The sequence below is a fragment of the Schistocerca cancellata genome, chromosome 9 (genome assembly GCF_023864275.1).
Source record: "Schistocerca cancellata isolate TAMUIC-IGC-003103 chromosome 9, iqSchCanc2.1, whole genome shotgun sequence".
NCBI lineage: Eukaryota > Metazoa > Arthropoda > Insecta > Orthoptera > Acrididae > Schistocerca > Schistocerca cancellata.
The window spans coordinates 327,642,378-327,663,731 of NC_064634.1; the positions used below are offsets into that span (position 1 = coordinate 327,642,378).

The following is a 21,354-nucleotide window of genomic DNA, read 5'->3' on the forward strand; positions in this document are numbered from 1 at the left end:
TAATATTGCGCAATGGTATGCCATTTCTTTTTGCATTAAATTGGGCGAAAACGCGATGACAACTTACGGTAAGCTTCAGAATGCTTTTGGAGAGGAGGTTATGTCAAGAGCTCAAGTTGTTCATTGGCATAAAATGTTTAGTGAAAGCAGAATGAATGTTGAAGATGAAGACTGCAGTGGACGACCATCAACTTCACGGATGGATGTCAACTTGGCTAGGGTGTGTGAACTCGTATGATCTAATCAAAGATTATCTGTGAAAATGATTGCAGAAGAACTGAACATCAATCGAGAAATGTTTCATCTAATAATAAATGAAGGTCTTGGTATGAGAAAGGTTTGTGCTGATAATTAGATTCTGCATCACGATAATGCGCCATCCCATACTGCTCTGTCCTTACAGCAATTTTTAAATTCAAAACAAATTTCAGTACTACCACAGCCACCTTATTCACCAGATATTGCTCTGTGTGACTTTTTCCTATTTGCAAGAGTCAAAACAGCAGTCAATTGACACCATTTTCAAACAACACAAGATGCCCAAAAAGCTGTGACGAGGGTCTTGGAGGATATTACAGAAGATGAGTTTCAGAAATGTTACCAACAATGGCAGAAGTGCTGGAAAAAGTGTGTGCAGTCAGAAGGGAACTACTTTGAAGGAGACAACACTAAACTTGTCTAAAATGGTAAGCAACATTTTTTTTCACATCCAACTCATTACTTTATTTCCGCACCTCGTAATTTGTAGGTATATAGTTGAATTTACAGCCTGTATATTTGACTGATTTATCATGTAACTGAAGTTTATTGGATTCCTTTTAGCACCCATGCGGATACCTCACACTTTTTGTTACTTAGGGACAATTGCCAATTTTTGCAGCATACAGATATCTCTTCTAAATTGTTTTGCAATTTGTTTTGATCTTCTGATGAGTTTACTAATTGATAAACAACAACATCATCTGCAAACAACCTAAGACGGCTGCTCAGGTTATCTTCTAAATCATTTATACAGAAGAGGAACAGCAGATGGCCTATAACACTACCTTGGGGAATGCCAGAAATCACTTCAGTTTTACTTGATGACATTCTGTCAGTTACTATGAACTGTGACCTCTCTGACAGGAAATTATGAATCCAGTCAGAAAACTGAGATGATATTCCATAAGCATACAATTTTATTGCAGCTGCTTGTGTGGTACAGTGTCAAAATCCTTCTGGAAATCTAGAAATATTCAGTCAATTTGAAATCCCTTGTCAATAGCACTCAACATTTCATGTAAGTAAAGAGCTAGGTGTGTTTCACAAGAACAATATTTTCTAAATCCATATTGACTATGTATCAATAGACCATTCTCTTTGAGGTAATTCATAATGTTAAAACACAATATATGTTCCAGAATCTTTGCTGAATATTGATGCTAATGATATGGGCCTGCAATTTAGTGGATTACTTCTGCTACCTATCTTGAATATTGATGTGGCTTGTGGAGCTTTCCAATCTTTAGGTACAGATCTTTCATCTAGTGAGCAGTTTTATATGATAGTTAACTATGTAGGTAAAAAAAAGGGAAGTGGCATTATGTCACAAACTTGATGCTGATGTCTACCATCTTATCTAGCCCAAAACATTAGGTTCACTGCATTTATACTCCCATAGTTCACCACAGTAGCACTTCCTCATGATGTCTTTCTGACTGTGTCTTATTACTATAGCAAATACACGTTCAAGAACAGAAAAACATTCAAAGTTGCCATCCTGACACTGTGTAATTCATGTAAGCTCTATAATTTTAAGTATTTAAAACAGTTGTTGCACATACATGGCAGAAATAAGGACCAATAAGCACTCATAAACAGTAATCTGCTAATGTTTTGGGCTACTTAAAATGGCACTCACTCTGGCTACAAAACAATGTACAGCATAAGTCTGTAGTACCACCTCCCTCCATTTTTTACCTCCATGTTGATCAGTATGGAGCTATTGCATCAGCATACTCTGAGAGGAACCTGATTGTTATACAATCTGGACCAAAGGACTTTCTTTTATTAAGTGATTTAAGTTGCTTAACTACATTGAGGATATCTTCTTCTAAGTTACTCACATTGGCAGCTATTCTTGATTCGAATTATGGAATATTTACTTCATCTTCTTTGATGAAGGAATTTCAGAAGGCTGTGTTTGGTATCTGTGCTTTAGCAGCACTGTCGTTGTTGGTATTCCCATTGCTATCATGCAGAGAAGGCATCGAGTGTGTCTTGCCACAAGCATAGTTTACATATGACCAGAATCTCTTTGAATTTTCTGCCAGGTTCTGAGACAAAGTTTTGTTGTTATAAGCATCTCGCATTGAAGTCTGTGCTAAATTTCAAGCTTCTGTAAAAGATCACCAGTCTTCGAGATTTTGCATTAGTTTATGCAACTGTGTTCTGACCTATTTTGTGTACCAAAGAGGATCAGCTCCATTGTTTGTTAATGTATTTGGTATAAATTGCTCAATTGCTGTTGATACTATTTCTTTGAATTCAAGCCACATCTGGTCTACACTTACATTGTTAATTTGGAAGGAATGGAGATTGTCTCTCAGGAAGGTATCAAGTGAATTTTATCTGCTTTTTTGAATAGATATGTTAATGCTTCATTCACATGAACTTTCATGTAAGTCATAAAAATGTTTCAAAATAATAGCAGCAGAGTGAATGCAGTAAAGAATTAAAATGGTCTCCATAATCATTCAAGGGTGAGTCAACTGAAAACCTTTAATATTTCTTAAAAATATTATTTACCATGCAGAAGTAGTACAAAGCTGTATCACTTTTCAACATAATCTCCACCATGCTCAATGCAAGTCCTCCAGTGCTTACAAAGTGCATAAATTCCTTTAGAAAAAAATTCTTTTGGTAGTCAACACAACCACTCATGCACCGCGCGGCATACCTCTTCATCAGAACGGAACTTCTTTCCTCCCATTGCGTCTTTGAGTGGTCCAAACATATGGAAATCACTTGGGGCAAGGTCTGGTGAGTATGGTGGATGAGGAAGACACTCAGAATGCAGGTATGCGATTGTTGCAACTGTTGTATGGGCAGTGTGTGGCCTCACATTGTCATGTTGCAAAAGGACACCTACTGACAGCAATCCACATCGCTTTGATTTGATTGCAGGCTGCAGATGATTTTTTGGAAGATATGTGTATGATGCATTGGTGATAGCGGTCCCTCTAGGCATGTAATGCTCCAAAATGACGCCTTTTTTGTCCTAAAAGAGAGTCAGCATAACCTTCCCTGCTGATGGTTCTGTTCAAAACTTCTTTGATTTTGGTGATGAGGAATGATGCCATTCCTTGCTCACTCTCTTCATTTGTGATTGTTGGAAGTGAACCCAGGTTTCATCCCCAGTAACAATTCTTGCAAGGAAGCCATCACCTTCTTGTTCAAAGTGCCGAAGAAGTTCTTCACAAGTATCAACACATCGTTCTCTCATTTCAGGAATAAGCTACCATGGCACCCATCTTGCAGGCACTTTGTGAAACTGGAGCACATCATGCACAATGTGGTGTGCTGACCCATGACTAATCTGTAAATATGCTGCAATGTCATTCAGTGTCACTCGGTGGTTTTCCTTCACTATGGTTTCAGCTGCTGCAATGTTTTGTGGAGTCACAACTCGTTGTGCCTGACCTGGATAAGGAACATCTTCCACTGAAGTCACACCATTTGTGAACTTCCTACTTCATTTGTAGACTTGCTGCCGTGACAAACATGCATCACCATACTGAACCTTCATTCGTCAATGAATTTCAATAGGTTTTACACCTTCACTATGCAAAAACTGAATAACAGAACGCTGTTCTTCCCTGGTGCAAGTCGCAAGTGGGGCAGCCATCTTTATACTGATACTGTAACGGTATGAGTGCATCTTCACTTTCTGTCACCTACAGGCCATTCTGCATGCTGTTTCTAGCACGCTTACCAATTTACAGGATAACGGTGTGAAATTTCGATTTGTTATTACAAATTTAAGGTTTTCATTTGACTCACCCTCATACACATGAGCACAGTTATGTTATACAACTGAAATTAAAATTGAAAATTTGTGCAAAGGACAGCAGATTGGTGACTTGTATTTCAGGAGCAGTTGCTTAACCCCCCTTCTCCTGTCTCTCACCAACATTTTTTTTTTTTTTTTTTTTAAATCCAATATACCTTCTGAGTTGGCTCAAATTGTATGGTCATTCAATGATCTCCTCATAATATTTGAATCCTTTTGTGTAGAAGTTCTCCCATTATAAGAATGCTCCACTGCATGGCTGCAAGGAGTAGTAGCAGAAAGCATGTATGACAACCGAGATCCAGGAGTGTTTTATATGTAAACAGACTGACAAATGAAACCTTGTGTCAACAACAGGTCTTGAACCTGGATTTCATTTTTTTAATTTTTATTTGTTTATTTTTAGGGTTCCAGATCTCAATCAGTAAAAACAGTACCTTTGTAGGATCACTCTGTTGTCCACCTGTTTGTCTGTCTGTCTGACTGTTAAAACCCTTTTTCTCAGGAATGGGTACACATATCAAGTTGGAATTTTTGTCACATACTAAGGTTCGTGTTAGCTTTTAAGTCAACACAGTCAAAAGATATGGCCATTTAGTCACATATTTTGATACTCCCAAACTCATTCATTAAAAAACTATAGAATACTTCCTGTCGACATAGAATCACAAAATTTTGCAAAAATCAAGGTTTCATGGAACAAGTAAAGGAAAGAATCAGAAAACTGTTAATTTGCAGTTATATCACACAAAAAAATTTTCTTTTGCCATTTGTTATCTATCGTCAAACTTGAAATTAAAAACTTCTCAAAAGTGTTGCAATCCCTGGAACCAATATCTTGCCAGTATCAGTGTTGATAACAGGTGAAAATTGTTGAGCTTCTTCATTTCCAGAATGGATGAACTGTCTATATAAATTAATTATTTTTGTATGGAACCATCTGTGCATAAGCCCTACTCACACCTAACCAGTTTTTTTATGAGGAATTGCAGTAATTAGGCTAAGCACATCTCCAAAACTGGCTAAGTCTCACTGTCACTTAATCATTTTATTTTGCACATTTAGAAGTACACCAATATGATCACTGCACTAAGTGGAGAGATGCATGGAAATCTTATTTTGTGGTAACACATATAGCATGCCTGTCCTTGAGCTAACAAACAGGCCTACTGTCAATATCCTTGCAATGGTGATAATTGTGTGAGGGGAGAACAATTGTATATAAGAGTTCAGAAAGTAGGGGTCAACTATCAAATGCCGATGTCATTATTTCTGATATTGTTATATGAGTCTGCCATTCAGCATAGCTTCACAATAACAAAAGTTTAAGACATAAGTTACAAGTGTCTGCATGAAATTGATAAATGTTACCCCAAGTTTTTCTCTTTTTATGATAAAATTAACTTTTTCTGGTGTTATAATTTAAGTTCTTAAATGGAACTTGTGATACTTGTAGCATAACAGGTCCAGAAAATAAGATCAACAAGTTCAGTTTAAATTTCACTAGCTACAGTCCAGCCCCACTGCAAAAGCTGCTCTTAGACACTGGGTGAGTTAATCGCTGTTCATAATGTGGAAATAGCTCTGAGTGCTGTCTAGCAGTTGGAAATTGTTGCAAATTGGTATGTTCAGCAAGCTACTAAGACATACTAGAGATACCAAAGGTAGTAAGTCAAAGGCCCTGTACATGGGGGGCAAAAATAAGGAAGAACTCTAGGTACAGCGTCCATCCTGCTAACCAACACATTTGAGGTGTTGTCTCCCACTGAAACTGAAAGTAAGTCAGCATAACACACATTCCCTTTTGGGAATCCTGTGTTACAGAGAAGCAAACCCAGAAGGATAGAGGTATGTTTGTTGACAACAGTTTGAATGTACATGAATTATGGTAATCCTTAGGAAAACAGCAGCAAGAGACCAGAAATATCACCTTGAGCACTCGCTGAGGATCCCATTCAACATGTCAAAGAGGCAGTTCTGGCAGCCACAGAGAGATCAAGGACCAGACTGTGGTATACATTAGAAGAAACAATAACAGTTGAATGTACATGAATTATGGTAATCCTTAGGAAAACAGCAGAAAGAGACCAGAAATATCACCTTGAGCACTCACTGAGGGTCCCATTCAACATGTCAAAGAGGCTGTTCTGGCAGCCACAGAGAGATCAAGGAGCAGACTGTGGTATACATTAGAATAAACAATAACAGTTGCCTGAGCTTGAAGGTATTACTTAGATCATTCAAATGACTGGCAGATGAGGTTGAGAAGACTGGCCTTGATTATGGGATGCCATCATAGCTCACCATGTGCAACTAGTTGACTATCCTCCATCTGCCTATCCTTTTTTGTGAACCTGCTTCAATACTGCACACATGCTCTTTTCCAACATACCTCTACTTGTATCTCCCCACACCCCCACCTGCCCTCCCCCAGCACAGCCTCCTGCACTTAGCAGCCCTATCATGTCGTCCCCACTACGTCCCTGCGAACTCCCACAAGCAACACTAGCATCTTCCCCCAGTCATTCCTTGATCTACATCTCTTCCCTATACCAGCTACCCATTCCAGGTAGATTGCAGCTCACCTCAGATACAGTTGCAGTTGGGCATTAGTGCCCAAAGATGACAGTCGCAATGTGTGTGTGTGTGTGTGTGTGTGTGTGTGTGTGTGTGTGTGTGTGTGTGTGTGTGTTGGAACAGCACAAAATAATAGTGGTTCTGCATCTACCCTCATGTAAAATATACACCATAGTAAAAAGCTAATACTTTCAGGAAAGACAAATAAAATAATCATACCTTATAGCTCCGGAAATAGTATGAAGAATCATAAGATGGGAGTTTTATATTCTTTATAACCTTCTGGTTCATATCTACTTTCAGAAAATTTTCTGGACTGACACTTTGCTCTGATCCAGATTTTTCAACTATAAAAAAAAAAAGGATTCATATTTTACTTCTTATTCCTTTCAGTAATTGCTGACACATACAAATTTTCACTTACAGTACTTTTCAGTATCAAATACAATGCTTCTACAAAGTTAAGTTTGTGTAATTATTAAAATAAAAGCCTTACATACCTATAGTAATTAGGGCACCAGCAGTTTCAAGGCAGAGAAAGACATCAGAGGGGAATTCTGGATGTGCGTGTTTTATTGACAGATTACCAGCTAATGTTCCTGTCTGCAAAGATAATGAAAATTATAATAATTTCTGAATATTAACTTCAGACTTTATTGTTGACTAATACAGCAAATGATTGCATTGATGTATACAATAAATTAATATTACCAAAAATATTGCAAAATTAATAAAACATACTTACATTTCTCACAGGAACATTTGCGATTAAATCAATATGATCTGCAATCACTTTTGTGTAGGAGAACTGGCTATTTGATCTCGCAAGATCATAAAACAAATTCATTGTTTCAGTCAGAGAAATGTTAGCACCTAAGACCAATTCTGAACCTACAGAGTGGCTTTTGAGTTCAGTGACACTGTTGATGTCAATAAATACTTCAATGTCAGGATCTCTGCTGTACACACCTGTTAAAATGGATTGTTTTATTAGTATCATTTTACTTACTCTGGTTGTACTTTAGAGCAATTAACAACAATCAGTGTATTTGACAAGCAGATTTGTACTCAGACAGTGACAGCTTTAAGCTATTTGTTACTAAAGTTGTGCTTTTTTATGGGAGACCATTATCTGGCTTGTTTGGCTTCAGCACATTTGGGTGCTTTCTCACCTGCAGGTTTTCAGGTGCTGCCTGGGTGTTCCAAACTACAAAAATTTAACTTTATCCAAGAAGTTGTTTGTAGCCACATCAAAGAATACATCATCTGAAGTGCCACCAAGGTATCCAGTGGGTCCACATGACAGCATTTTCATTGTGTGAAGTAAAAGATTTTGCAAGATATCACTATGACACACACATTTTAATCCTCATCTTTTTAAATACTTTAGCAATATTTTATCGTTAGTAAACATATGTACATTTCATATGTTAACAATGAATCCTCATTTATAAGTGCAACAACTAAATTAACAATGCGACTGTGGTTCTCAAACTTGTCCAGCAAAAGCGTGCTTAGGGAAAGATGCATTTTTCAAATGCTACAGAATGCCTGATGTTCTCAGTTTCATGAAAATGCCAGATACAGGATCAAGGGAACACCCTGCAGATTTATTCTCCCAAAAAAATCATGTAAAGAACTTTGTGAAAATAATAGTATGTACAAACCATGTTTCCATGAGACTGGGTCTCATTCAGCACCAGTTAAGTATCTCAGCTAGACATCTGATCATTTGTTGAATGTGTGTGTAAATCAAATAGCCATCAAAATGGAAATACATTTAAATATAAATAAAAAAGCCTGCTTACCAAGTGATAACAGATTCATTTTAAAGAAAGGTTTGGAAAAACAGGTGTCTTCATCTTGCAAAAGGTTGCAGGGAACAAGGTCAATCAGATATTAGTAAATGAAGTTACCCAGCCACAGTCGTTTTTAACATAGTCACTGCCCCACTGACAAACAGAAATTATGCAAAATGAAAGCAGCTGTCAAAAGGACAATGAGAGATTCTTTTAATGAATTTGAAAGCAATATTTTATCTGCAGATTCTGAAAATAACCCCCAAAAGTTTTGGTCATACGTAAAATCTATGAACACTACAAATAATTCAATACCTTCTCTTGCTGACAGTACAGGTAATGTAACTGATGATTATAGACAGAAGGGCGAAATTCTAAACCTAACTTTCAGAAACTTGTTTACGATAGAGGACTGCAGCACCATTCCCCCTTTCAATTATTGAACAAATGCAAGGATGGCTGACATAGTGTCTAGTGTATCTGGTATTGTAGAACAGTTAAGATCCTTAGACACTAGGAAGGCATCTGGCCCAGATGGTATTCCCGTAAGATTGTATATTGACTATGTGACTATGCTACAAATATAGCACCATTCTTATCCATCATCTATCAAAGATCAATGGAACAACAGAAAGTTCCATGGGACTGGAAGAATCTATAAAATGGGTAGAAAATCGGATGCACAAAATTACCAGCCAATTTCACTGGCATCAATCTGTTGTAGAACCATGGAACATGTTTTGTGTTCAGACATAATGACCTTTCTAGACTCTGAGAAGCTCATCTGCAGAAACCAGCACAGTTTTTGGAAACACTGGTCATGTGAGACACAGCTGGCCCTCTTTGTGCATAATACACAACAGGCTCTAGATACCAGCTCCCAGGTTGATGCCATATTTCTTGACTTTCGAAAGATGTTTGACTCAGTTCTGCACTGTTGCTTGCTCCAAAAAGTACATGTTTATGGCCTATCTGATGACATATGTGGTTGGATAGAAATTTTTCTAACAGACAGGGAGAGTATGTCGTCCTGAACGGGGTGACTTCAACAGAAACAAGTGTAACTTCAGGTGTGCCCCAGGACAGGGTAATAGGTCTGCTGCTTTTTATGATTTACATAAATGATCTGGCTGATGGTAATGACTGCGGCATTAGACTCTTTGCTGATGATGCTGTAGTCTACAGGAAAGTAGTATCACATGAAAGTTGTGAGTAAATCAATGAGGATTTGCAGAAAATTAATGCATGGTGTAATGACTGGCAGTTATCTCTCAATATTAGTAAGTGTAACCTACTGCATATAACAGGGCAAAAATCCCCATTAATGTATGAGTGCAAAATAAATGCCCAGTCTTTGGACGTGGTAACATCCATCAAGGATCTGGGTGTGACTATTCAAAATGATCTCAAATGGAATAATCAGAATACAAAAGTAACTGGTAAGGCAAACTCTAGATTGGGGTTTATTGGTAGAATCCTGAAGTGATGCAGTCCTTATCAAAGGAAATAGCTTACAATATGTTGATTCACCCAGTCTTAGAGTATTGCTCGTCTGTATGGGACCCTTACCAGTTGGGTCTGATTCAAGAGATTGTGAAGGTCCAAAGGGAGTGGCAAGATTCATGACTGGTACATTTAGCCATTGCAGGAGCATTACAAATCTCATAGAAAGTCTGAAGTGGAACACTCTTGCACATAGACGGCGTGCTAAACGGAATGGGCTGCTTACTAAATTCTGAAATCCGATCTCCGCTGAGGATGTAGAGCATATACTATTACCACCAACTTTCAAACTGCGCAATGATCACCATTCAAGGATAAGGGAAATTAGAGCTTGTACTGAGGTGTTCAGACAGTCATTTTTCCCTCACGTGATCCATGAGTGGTACAGAGGGGGGGGGGGGGGGGGGGGGGGGATATGACTTTGGTGCGAATTGTGCCCTCTGCCACAATCCCCTTGGTGGCTAGCAGAGTATATATGTAGATGTAGAAGAGTGGAACAATAGGAATAGTTTCACTAACCAAACAGTCCATGGGTGTACCACCAGTTCACTGTGTCTAACGGGCACAACAGACATGTCACCATTGACAGGTGCACCGATGAACTGAGCTCCAGAAGGCATGCAGGTGACTTGCTTCATGGGCCAATCACTCTGCAGTCTGAACCTGTGGACATGCATTGGTGTTCATGGAGATGCAAGTGTCAATGTCTGTGTTAGTGTTGATGCAGGTGCTCTGTCTGCCCTGCTTGCAGATAATTTTGTTTGCTGAGAGTCTTCTCAAGTGAACTTAGTGCTGATTCCTGAGTATTACTAAGATTGTAGCTACAATCTCAGTTGATGAGTTCATCTCCGATGTGAATTTCTATGACTTCTCTAATGCCAGGGCTCACTCCTCGAAGTACTCCATACACAAATAAGTGAGCATAAGTGAGAGTAGGCTGCCCATTGTAACTCGTTCCGTTTGTTCACAGTATTCTCCATTAAACAGAAAAAACATGGAGATCAGGCCTTACCTGTAAAGGTCAGTGGTCTTATCGTCAACATTCTGATCAATAAGTTCTATTGACACTTAATAGAGGCACCCTGGCAAAAAAGGAAATGATATCAAAACTTACCAATCTGATGTTGTCAACATGTTTTACAAAATCAACAGAATTGTGGACATATTGAGGGAATTTACCCACATAAGGGTGTAGTATTTCCATCAGCTATTTTGCAAGCAAATATGTAGTTGCCCTAATGTTGCTGACAATAGGGCCCAATCCTGGCCCATCTTTGTGGACTTTAGGAGGTCCATAAAGTTCTGACAGTATAGATCTTAAAGCTAATAGTTCCTTGGTATCTTTGCTGGTAAATCTGAGTCATTGAGAAAAGCCCTAGTATTGTTCTCCACCTTCTTTTGGTCTCAGTGCTGATCTTCCTATAGGAGTTGTCGCCTAGCAGACTCTGCATCTTTTCAATATAGTACTTCTGTGAGAGGACAGTAGCATTGCCTTTGAAAGCAGGTAAGACAACAGTTTCAGGGCACTCCCTCAGGTGCCAAATAGCTGCCCTCTCTCTGCTGGTAATGTTTGACTCTGTAGGCTTTGTTCTCACCAGATCACAGTAGGTTTCACAATGTACTTCTTCAGCTACTTCAGGTGGTAGTTGCACTGCAACCTGTTCAACTGTGCTGATGATATCTGCAACTGGTTTGAACTTACGGGTGGGAGCAAAGTTAAGTTCCTTCATCACAACTGAAGCTGCATCATCACTCAGCTTATTGTCTGTCACATTCATGACCATTCTTACATGGGGCCTCCACAGATGATTTGTCAGAGAGAATATAGAATTTTGATATTTGATGCCCTGTGGCCTTCAGCTGCCAACCAGGTAACGCCATCAATCTAGTCCCAGATCCAGAAATTAAATTGACTGGGCAGTTCCAAATGTAGTGTGAATAGTTCCTGAGAGTTATACTCAAGGCTCCAGTGGGTAAGGTGCATCATCTCACATAGCAAGGCATGGCTGCCCTGCTTCTTAATTCTCCTGGATGCTGCAGAATTGATGTGATGCTTAACCTTAGCAAAGTTCGGTACAACACGATGGCATGACATCTCTTCAGAAATGCAAGAGCACTCAGCAGATGGCACATATTGTTGAATTTCTTCATGCTGTGGCACATATCCTCCCTGTTAAGGTATATGATGGGATTTTTCAGTTTCTCCTAGCCCATTTGTTGATTGAACAGTCCACAGGTGTACTGCTTGTTCATAGCATCCAACAGACACAATATTTTGGTGACCAGACAGGTTAACATGACAGATGCGCTGATGAACTTATCTGAGGGCACACCTCTGGCTTATGCCTCCTCACCTTGTGAGTCGTTCCCTCCACTGTCCACACCTGTGGCCTTGCATTGGCATTCATGGAGGGACTAGAATCAGCATCTGTGGTAGTGTTAATGTAGGTGCTCTGTCTGTGCCGGTCGTCAGATCGATTTTGATGTGAGTCTTCTTAATTAAACTTAGTGCTGGTTCACAAGTCTTGCTAAGATTATAGCTGCAATCTTGGTTGATGAGATCATCCCTGGTGTGAATTTCTATGGACTCTCTAATGATTCTGTCCCTGTGACAAGATCTGAGTGCATTTTAACTCCCTCTCAATATTATCAGACAAACAGTGCTCTGTGACTGCTGAATTGTTGAGATATGTCAGTTGAGTATGCATCTGGTTCCCTGGAAATGATCTTTGATGGGGCACATTGTCTGTCCAATACATGTCTTTCCACACTGACACAGAATCTGGTATACAACGGTCTTCTGCAAACTGAGTTCATGTGTGATGCTTTCCAATAATGCTCATGTTTCATTGCATGTGCAAGAGACAATTTTTACTCAGTGCTTCTTTAATATGCATCCAGTTTTTCTCAATAGTTCACCAGTGAACAGTATGAAGGCAGTGACTGTCTCTTCCTCCATGACTTCTTTCATCTCCTAAGGCTGTACTGTAATGGTGGGACAGAGAGCATGCCTAATCTGCCATTCTGGGTACCTGTTCTTTTGGAACGCAGTTCTGAGGTGTTCCAGCTCCTGGGGAAGAAGTATTTTTGTTTAATGGAGAATACCATGATCAAACAGAAGGTGTTGCAATGGGTAGCCCACTCTTACTTGTGGTGCGAATTTGTATGTGGAGGAAGCCTTGGCATCATCCAAATGGAAACCCACATGTTTTTTCCATTATATGAATGACTCATTCATCATCTGGCCCCTTGGAAGAGACAAATGCCTTGACTTTCTTACACATTTGGACTCTGTACATCCCACCATCAAATTCATTATGGAGACCAAAGCAGAAGGAAGGTTACCATTCCTGGACATCATGGTGAAGTGAGAGATGATGACACCATAAGCTATGGCATGTATCAGAAAAAAATGCACACAGACCAGTAGTTGCAAGCAGACAGCTTCCACCACCCTTCACAGAGGAATAGGATAGTAAAAACTCTAGCACACAGGGCATGCATCATCTCAGGTGCAGCTAGTCTTCCTGTACCACGGACTGGATTGATGATGTTACCTGGGTGGCAGCCAATTTCATCCATAGGAAGGCCACAGCACATCATACATCACAATTTTCACATCTGTCTGACAAACCATCATTGGAAGCCTCGTGCAAGACAGTCAGTCATCAATCTGACTGACAAGGAGCCAAGTGATGAAGCGGTTTCTGTTCTGGAAAAGGAACTTAATTTTGCTCCCACCCATAAGTTCACACAAATCGTGGATGACGCAAGCACAGTTGAACAGGTTGCTGTGTGACTACTGCCTGAAGCAGCTGCAGATGTACGTCAGAAAACCTACCATTCTCTGACAAGAACAAAGCCTACAAAGTCAAACATTATCAGCAGAGAGAGAGCATCTGGTGGGATCTGGGAGAGTTCCCTGAGATTGTCGTCTTACCTACTGACAAAGGCAGTGCTACTGTTGTTCTTTCCCACAAGGACTACACTGAGAAGATGCAGAGCCTTCTAGATGATGACTCCTACGGGAAGATCAATGCTGACCCCAGAAAGGAAATAGAGAACAAAACTAAAGTGCCTCTTAAGGACTCAGATTTACCAGAGGCAGTCCTCAAGGACCCATACTGCCAAGACTTTATGGACTCCCTAAAGTCCACAATGATTGTCAGCAGCATTAGGGCACCTACATATTTGCTGGCAACATACCTGATGGAAATACTAAGCCCTTATGTGGGTGTGTCCTCATCATGTCCGCAATTCTGTGGGTTTTGTAAAACACCTCAATAACTTCAGCACAAAAGACTTAGATATCCTGTTGAGTTCTGTCCTCATTTCATTATTCATCAGGGTGCCCCCATAAGAGTCACTAGAGCTTATAAGGTAGAAATTTGATGACAGGACCACTGACCTTTGTTGGCATGTCATGATCTGCATGTTTCTTCTGTTTAATGCATAATACACTCCTGGAAATTGAAATAAGAACACCGTGAATTCATTGTCCCAGGAAGGGGAAACTTTATTGACACATTCCTGGGGTCAGATACATCACATGATCACACTGACAGAACCACAGGCACATAGACACAGGCAACAGAGCATGCACAATGTCGGCACTAGAACAGTGTATATCCACCTTTCGCAGCAATGCAAGCTGCTATTCTCCCATGGAGACGATCGTAGAGATGCTGGATGTAGTCCTGTGGAACGGCTTGCCATGCCATTTCCACCTGGCGCCTCAGTTGGACCAGCGTTCGTGCTGGACGTGCAGACCGCTTGAGACGACGCTTCATCCAGTCCCAAACATGCTCAATGGGGGACAGATCCGGAGATCTTGCTGGCCAGGGTAGTTGACTTGCACCTTCTAGTGCACGTTGGGTGGCACAGGATACAAGCGGACGTGCATTGTCCTGTTGGAACAGCAAGTTCCCTTGCCGGTCTAGAAATGGTAGAACGATGGGTTCGATGACGGTTTGGATGTACCGTGCACTATTCAGTGTCCCCTCGACGATCACCAGTGGTGTACGGCCAGTGTAGGAGATCGCTCCCCACACCATGATGCCGGGTGTTGGCCCTGTGTGCCTCGGTCGTATGCAGTCCTGATTGTGGCGCTCACCTGCACGGCGCCAAACACGCATACGACCATCATTGGCACCAAGGCAGAAGCGACTCTCATCGCTGAAGACGACACGTCTACATTCGTCCCTCCATTCACGCCTGTCGCGACACCACTGGAGGCGGGCTGCACGATGTTGGGGCGTGAGCGGAAGACGGCCTAACAGTGTGCGGGACCGTAGCCCAGCTTCATGGAGACGGTTGCGAATGGTCCTCGCCGATACCCATGGAGCAACAGTGTCCCTAATTTGCTGGGAAGTGGCGGTGCGGTCCCCTACGGCACTGCGTAGGATCCTACGGTCTTGGCGTGCATCCATGCGTCGCTGCGGTCTGGTCCCAGGTCGACGGGCACGTGCACCTTCCGCCGACCACTGGCGACAACATCGATGTACTGTGGAGACCTCACGCCCCACGTGTTGAGCAATTCGGCGGTACGTCCACCCGGCCTCCCGCATGCCCACTATACGCCCTCGCTCAAAGTCCGTCAACTGCACATACGGTTCACGTCCACGCTGTCGCGGCATGCTACCAGTGTTAAAGACTGCGATGGAGCTCCGTATGCCACGGCAAACTGGCTGACACTGACGGCAGCGGTGCACAAATGCTGCGCAGCTAGCGCCATTCGACGGCCAACACCGCGGTTCCTGGTGTGTCCGCTGTGCCGTGCGTGTGATCATTGCTTGTACAGCCCTCTCGCAGTGTCCGGAGCAAGTATGGTGGGTCTGACACACCGGTGTCAATGTGTTCTTTTTTCCATTTCCAGGAGTGTACTATGAGCAAATATAAGGATCCACAATGGGCAGCCTACTCTCAACAGAGGTATACAGAGTACTTCAAGAAGGGAGCCCAGGCATCATCCAAGTGGAAATCCACATGTTTTTTCCATTATATGGATGATATGTTCATCATCTGGCCGCATGGGACTCCTTGGTGTTTTTACACATTTTGACTCCATGCATCCCAGCATCAAATTCACTATGCAGACCAAGGCAGAAAGAAAATTATTATTTCTGGGTGTAATGGTGAATAGAAGAGCTGATGACACTCTGGCCAATGGTGTATATCAGAAAAAAATGCACACCATCTGGGATCTGCATGCAGAGAGCTCCATCACCCCTCACAGAGGAATGGGTACTAAAAGCACTAGTACACAGGGTGTGCACTGCCTCAGATGCAGAGAGTCTGCCCAGGAACACCTCAGAACTGTATTCTGAAAAAAAAAAGGTATCCATAATGTCAGATTAGGTGTACTCTCTACCTCACCAGAACAATACAACCTGTGGAGATGTAAGAAGTCACAATGGAAGAGACAGCCACTGCCTTTATATCATACACTGGTGCAATGTCGGGAAAAATTGGACACATATTTAAGTAGCACTGAGTAAAAACTGTCTGCTGCCTGCCCAATAAAACATGAGAATTATTGGAAAGTGTCAAACATGATCTTGGGGTGTGGAAGACCCTTGTGTACCAGATCCCATGTCAATGTGGAAAGGTAAATATATTGGACAAACAGTGGGCACCATCAAAGATCATTTCTGAGGAAATGGGAGGTAGTCACAGAACATTGTTTGCCTGAGAATAATGTAAGGGAGTAAAAATGTGCCTGGATCTTGTCATAGACTTCCAAATACTGGGACAGCAACATTAGAGAGGTCATAGAGATTCTCACCAGGGATGACCTCATCAACCAAGGTTATAGCTATAATCTTAATGAGACTTGTGAACCAGCACTGAGTTTCATTAAGAAAACTCTCATCAAACAAAATTGTCTGGTGATCAAGGTGGGAAGAACACCTACATCAGTGCTACCACAGAAACCAACACTAGCATCTCCATGCCTGCCAATGTGTGGCCACAGGCACAGATAGTGGAGGCAATGGCTCCGGGGACATGGGGATATAACATGGCTGTGCATCCTCAGAATCTCAGTTCATCAGCACACATGATGATGGCAACACATCTGATTACTGAAATATTGTGCCCACTGGACACTGTGAATTGGCTAACCAATAAACAGTTATCTGTTATTTGTTAGCAGTTTCGTATAACAGCTATGCTATAGGGACCAGAAATGAAGATTTACAATACATTTAGGCACTTTATAAATGTTCTCACATTTACTGATGACAAGTCTCACCAATATGAATAGATATGCTTTTTCAACAAGGACTTTTATTTCATACCAATCAGATGTCCTTTGACTTACAAACAAGGTAGAGAATCATGGTACTTATACACTATTTCTGTTTCTTGTTTTTTTGATTCATGCTTCTATTGTTTATTCCAGTTTTTGTACTTGAAAACTGTCTAAGGCCAAAATCTGGATCATATAACAATAAAATAATTACAGTCAAATGATAGTAGCATTATTCAAAAAATTTACCATGCCTGTGATTCCAGCCAAAATAAAAATTAGGCAAACAAATGACTAATTTCAGAAAAATTAGATGATTTATTCAAGAGAAAGAGCTACATAGATGAAGCAAGTCAATGATATATTGATCATCCTCTGCTCCTTGTACAAGTACTTATTCTACTTAGCACTGATTGACAGACTTATTGGATGCCATCATGGGTATAACATGCCAAATTCTGTACAAGTGGTGTGTCACATCATCAAAGTCTCAATGTAGTTGGATGGCCCTGCCCACAAATTTGAAATGTTCTCAGTTGGGGAGAAATCCTGTGACCTTGCTGGCCAAGGCAGGTTTTGGCAAGCATAAAGAAAAGCAGTAGAAACTCTCACTGTGTGTGCGCAGGTATTATCCTGGTGAAATGTAAGACCAGGATGGTTTGCCATGAAGGGCAACAAAACAGGTAGTAGAATATGACTGACATACCACTGTCCTCCTCCCCCCATGAACCATGGACCTTGCCATTGGTGGGGAGGCTTGCGTGCCTCAACGATACAGATAGCCGTACCGTAGGTGCAACCACAACGGAGGGGTATCTGTTGAGAGGCCAGACAAATGTGTGGTTCCTGAAGAGGGGCAGCAGCCTTTTCAGTAGTTGCAGGGGCAACAGTCTGGATGATTGACTGATCTGGCCTTGTAACATTAACCAAAACGGCCTTGCTGTTGTGGTACTGCGAACGGCTGAAAGCAAGGGGAAACTACAGCTGTAATTTTTCCCAAGGGCATGCAGCTTTACTGTATGGTTAAATGATGATGGCATCCTCTTGGGTAAAATATTCCAGAGGTAAAATAGTCCCCCATTCGGATCTCCGGGCGGGGACTACTCAAGAGGATGTCGTTATCAGGAGAAAGAAAACTGGCATTCTACAGATTGGAGTGTGGAATGTCAGATCCCTTAATCGGGCAGGTAGGTTAGAAAATTTAAAAAGGGAAATGGATAGGTTAAAGTTAGATATAGTGGGAATTAGTGAAGTTCGGTGGCAGGAGGAACAAGACTTTTGGTCAGATGAATACAGGGTTATAAATACAAAATCAAATAGGGGTAATGCAGGAGTAGGTTTAATAATGAATAAAAAAATAGGAGTGCAGGTAAGCTACTACAAACAGCATAGTGAACGTATTATAGTGGCCAAGATAGACACGAAGCCCATGCCTACTACAGTAGTACAAGTTTATATGCCAACTAGCTCTGCAGATGACGAAGAAATTGAACAAATGTATGATGAGATAAAAGAAATTATTCAGGTAGTGAAGGGAGATGAAAATTTAATAGTCATGGGTGACTGGAATTCGACAGTAGGAAAAGGGAGAGAAGGAAAAATAGTAGGTGAATATGGATTGGGACAAAGAAATGAAAGAGGAAGCCGTCTGTTAGAATTTTGCACAGAGCATAACTTAATCATAGCTAACACTTGGTTCAAGAATCATAAAAGAAGGCTGTATACATGGAAGAATCCTGGAGATACTAAAAGGTATCAGACAGATTATATAATTGTAAGACAGAGATTTAGGAACCAGGTTTTAAATTGTAGGACATTTCCAGGGGCAGATGTGGACTCCGACCACAATCTATTGGTTATGAACTGTAGATTAAAACTGAAGAAATTGCAAAAAGGTGGGAATTTAAGGAGATGGGACTTGGATAAACTGACTAAACCAGGGGTTGTACAGAGTTTCAGGGACAGCATAAGGGAACAATTGACAGGAATGGGGGAAAGAAATACAGTAGAAGATGAATGGGTAGCTCTGAGGTATGAAGTAGTGAAGGCAGCAGAGGATCAAGTGGGTAAAAAGACGAGGGCTAGTATAAATCCTTGGGTAACAGAAGAAATATTGAATTTAATTGATGAAAGGAGAAAATATAAAAAAGCAGTAAATGAAGCAGGCAAAAAGGAATACAAACATCTCAAAAATGAGATCGACAGGAAGTGCAAAATGGCTAAGCAGGCATGGCTAGAGGACAAATGTAAGGATGTAGAAGCTTATCTCACTGGGGGTAAGATAGATACAGCCTACAGGAAAATTGAAGAGACCTTTGGAGAAAAGAGAGTCACTTGTATGAATATCAAGAGCTCAGATGGAAACCCAGTTCTAAGCAAAGAGGGGAAAGCAGAAAGATGGAAGGAGTATATAGAGGGTCTATACAAGGGCGATGTACTTTAGGACAATATTATGGAAATGGAAGAGGATGTAGATGAAGATGAAATGGGAGATACGATACTGCGTGAAGAGTTTGACAGAGCACTGAAAGACCTGAGTCGAAACAAGGCCCCGGGAGTAGACAACATTCCATTAGAACTACTGACGGCCTTGGGAGAGCCAGTCCTGACAAAACTCTACCATCTGGTGAGTAAGATGTATGAGACAGGCGAAATACCCTCAGACTTCAAGAAGAATATAATAATTCCAATCCCAAAGAAAGCAGGTATTGAGAGATGTGAAAATTACCAAACTATCAGTTTAATAAGTCATGGCTGCAAAATACTAACGCAAATTCTTTACAGACAAATGGAAAAACTGGTAGAAGCCGACCTCGGGGAAGATCAGTTTGGGTTCGGTAGAAATGTTGGAACACGTGAGGCAATACTGATCTTACGACTTATCTTAGAAGAAAGGTTAAGGAAAGGCAAACCTACGTTTCTAGCATTTGTAGACTTAGAGAAAGCTTTTGACAATACTCTCTTCCAAATTCTAAAGGTGGCAGGAGTAAAATACAGGGAGCGAAAGGCTATTTACAATTTGTACAGAAACCAGGTGGCAGTTATAAGAGTCGAGGGCCATGAAAGGGAAGCAGTGGTTGGTAAGGGAGTGAGATAGGGTTGTAGCCTGTCCCCGATGTTATTCAATCTGTATATTGAGCAAGTGGCAAAGCAAACAAAAGAAAAATTTGGAGTAGGTATTAAAATCCATGGAGAAGAAATAAAAACTGTGAGGTTCGCCGATGACATTGTAATTCTGTCAGAGACAGCATAGGACTTGGAAGAGCAGTTGAACGGAATGGACAGTGTCTTGAAAGGAGGGTATAAGATGAACATCAACAAAAGCAAAATGAGAATAATGGAATGTAGTCAAATTAAGTCGGGTGATGCTGAGGCAATTAGATTAGGAAATGAGACACTTAAAGTACTTATGGAGTTTTGCTATTTGGGGAGCAAAATAACTTATGACGGTCGAAGTAGAGAGGATATAAAATGTAGACTGGCAATGGCAAGGAAAGCATTTCTGAAGAAGAGAAATTTGTTAACATCAAGTATAAATTTAAGTGTCAGGAAGTCGTTTCTGAAAGTATTTGTATGGAGTGTAGCCATGTATGGAAGCGATACATGGACAATAAATAGTTTGGACAAGAAGAGAATAGAAGCTTTCAAAATGTGGTGCTACAGAAGAACGTTGAAGATTAGGTGGGTAGATCACATAACTAATGAGGAGGTATTGAATAGGATTGGGGAGAAGAGAAGTTTGTGACACAACTTGACTAGAAGAAGGGATCGGTTGGTAGGACATGTTCTGAGGCATCAAGGGATCACCAATTTAGTATTGGAGGGCTGTGTGGTGGGTAAGAATCGTAGAGGGAGACCACGAGATGAATACACTAAGCAGATTCAGAAGGATGTGGGTTGCAATAGGTACTGGGAGATGAAGAAGCTTGCACAGGATAGATTAGCATGGAGAGCTGCATCAAACCAGTCTCAGGACTGAAGACCACAACAACAACAACCACTGTCCTGGAAGGTTGCTGCAGACAACACTCAAAGCACTTCTGCTATGAAGAGTAATGGCATCCCAAACCATCATTCCTGCTTGTCAGGCTGTGTGGCAGGTGACAATCAGGTCGGTATTCCATCACTGTCTCGGATTCCTCCTGACATGTCTTTGCTGGTTACCTGGGCTCAGT

General features: G+C 41.1%; 1 protein-coding gene across 1 annotated transcript in view; it reads right to left on the reverse strand.

Moving 5' to 3' along the window:
• LOC126100961 (uncharacterized) overlaps positions 1-21,354 on the reverse strand; it is a 239,951-nt gene that overhangs the window by 111,579 nt on the left and 107,018 nt on the right. Inside the window, exons 7-9 of the mRNA XM_049911623.1 lie at positions 7,374-7,597; positions 7,129-7,231; positions 6,848-6,975 (exon numbers count right to left, since the gene is read on the reverse strand). Of these exons, the coding sequence (XP_049767580.1) occupies positions 6,848-6,975; positions 7,129-7,231; positions 7,374-7,597 (455 nt within the window). The remainder of the gene's footprint in view (positions 1-6,847; positions 6,976-7,128; positions 7,232-7,373; positions 7,598-21,354) is intronic.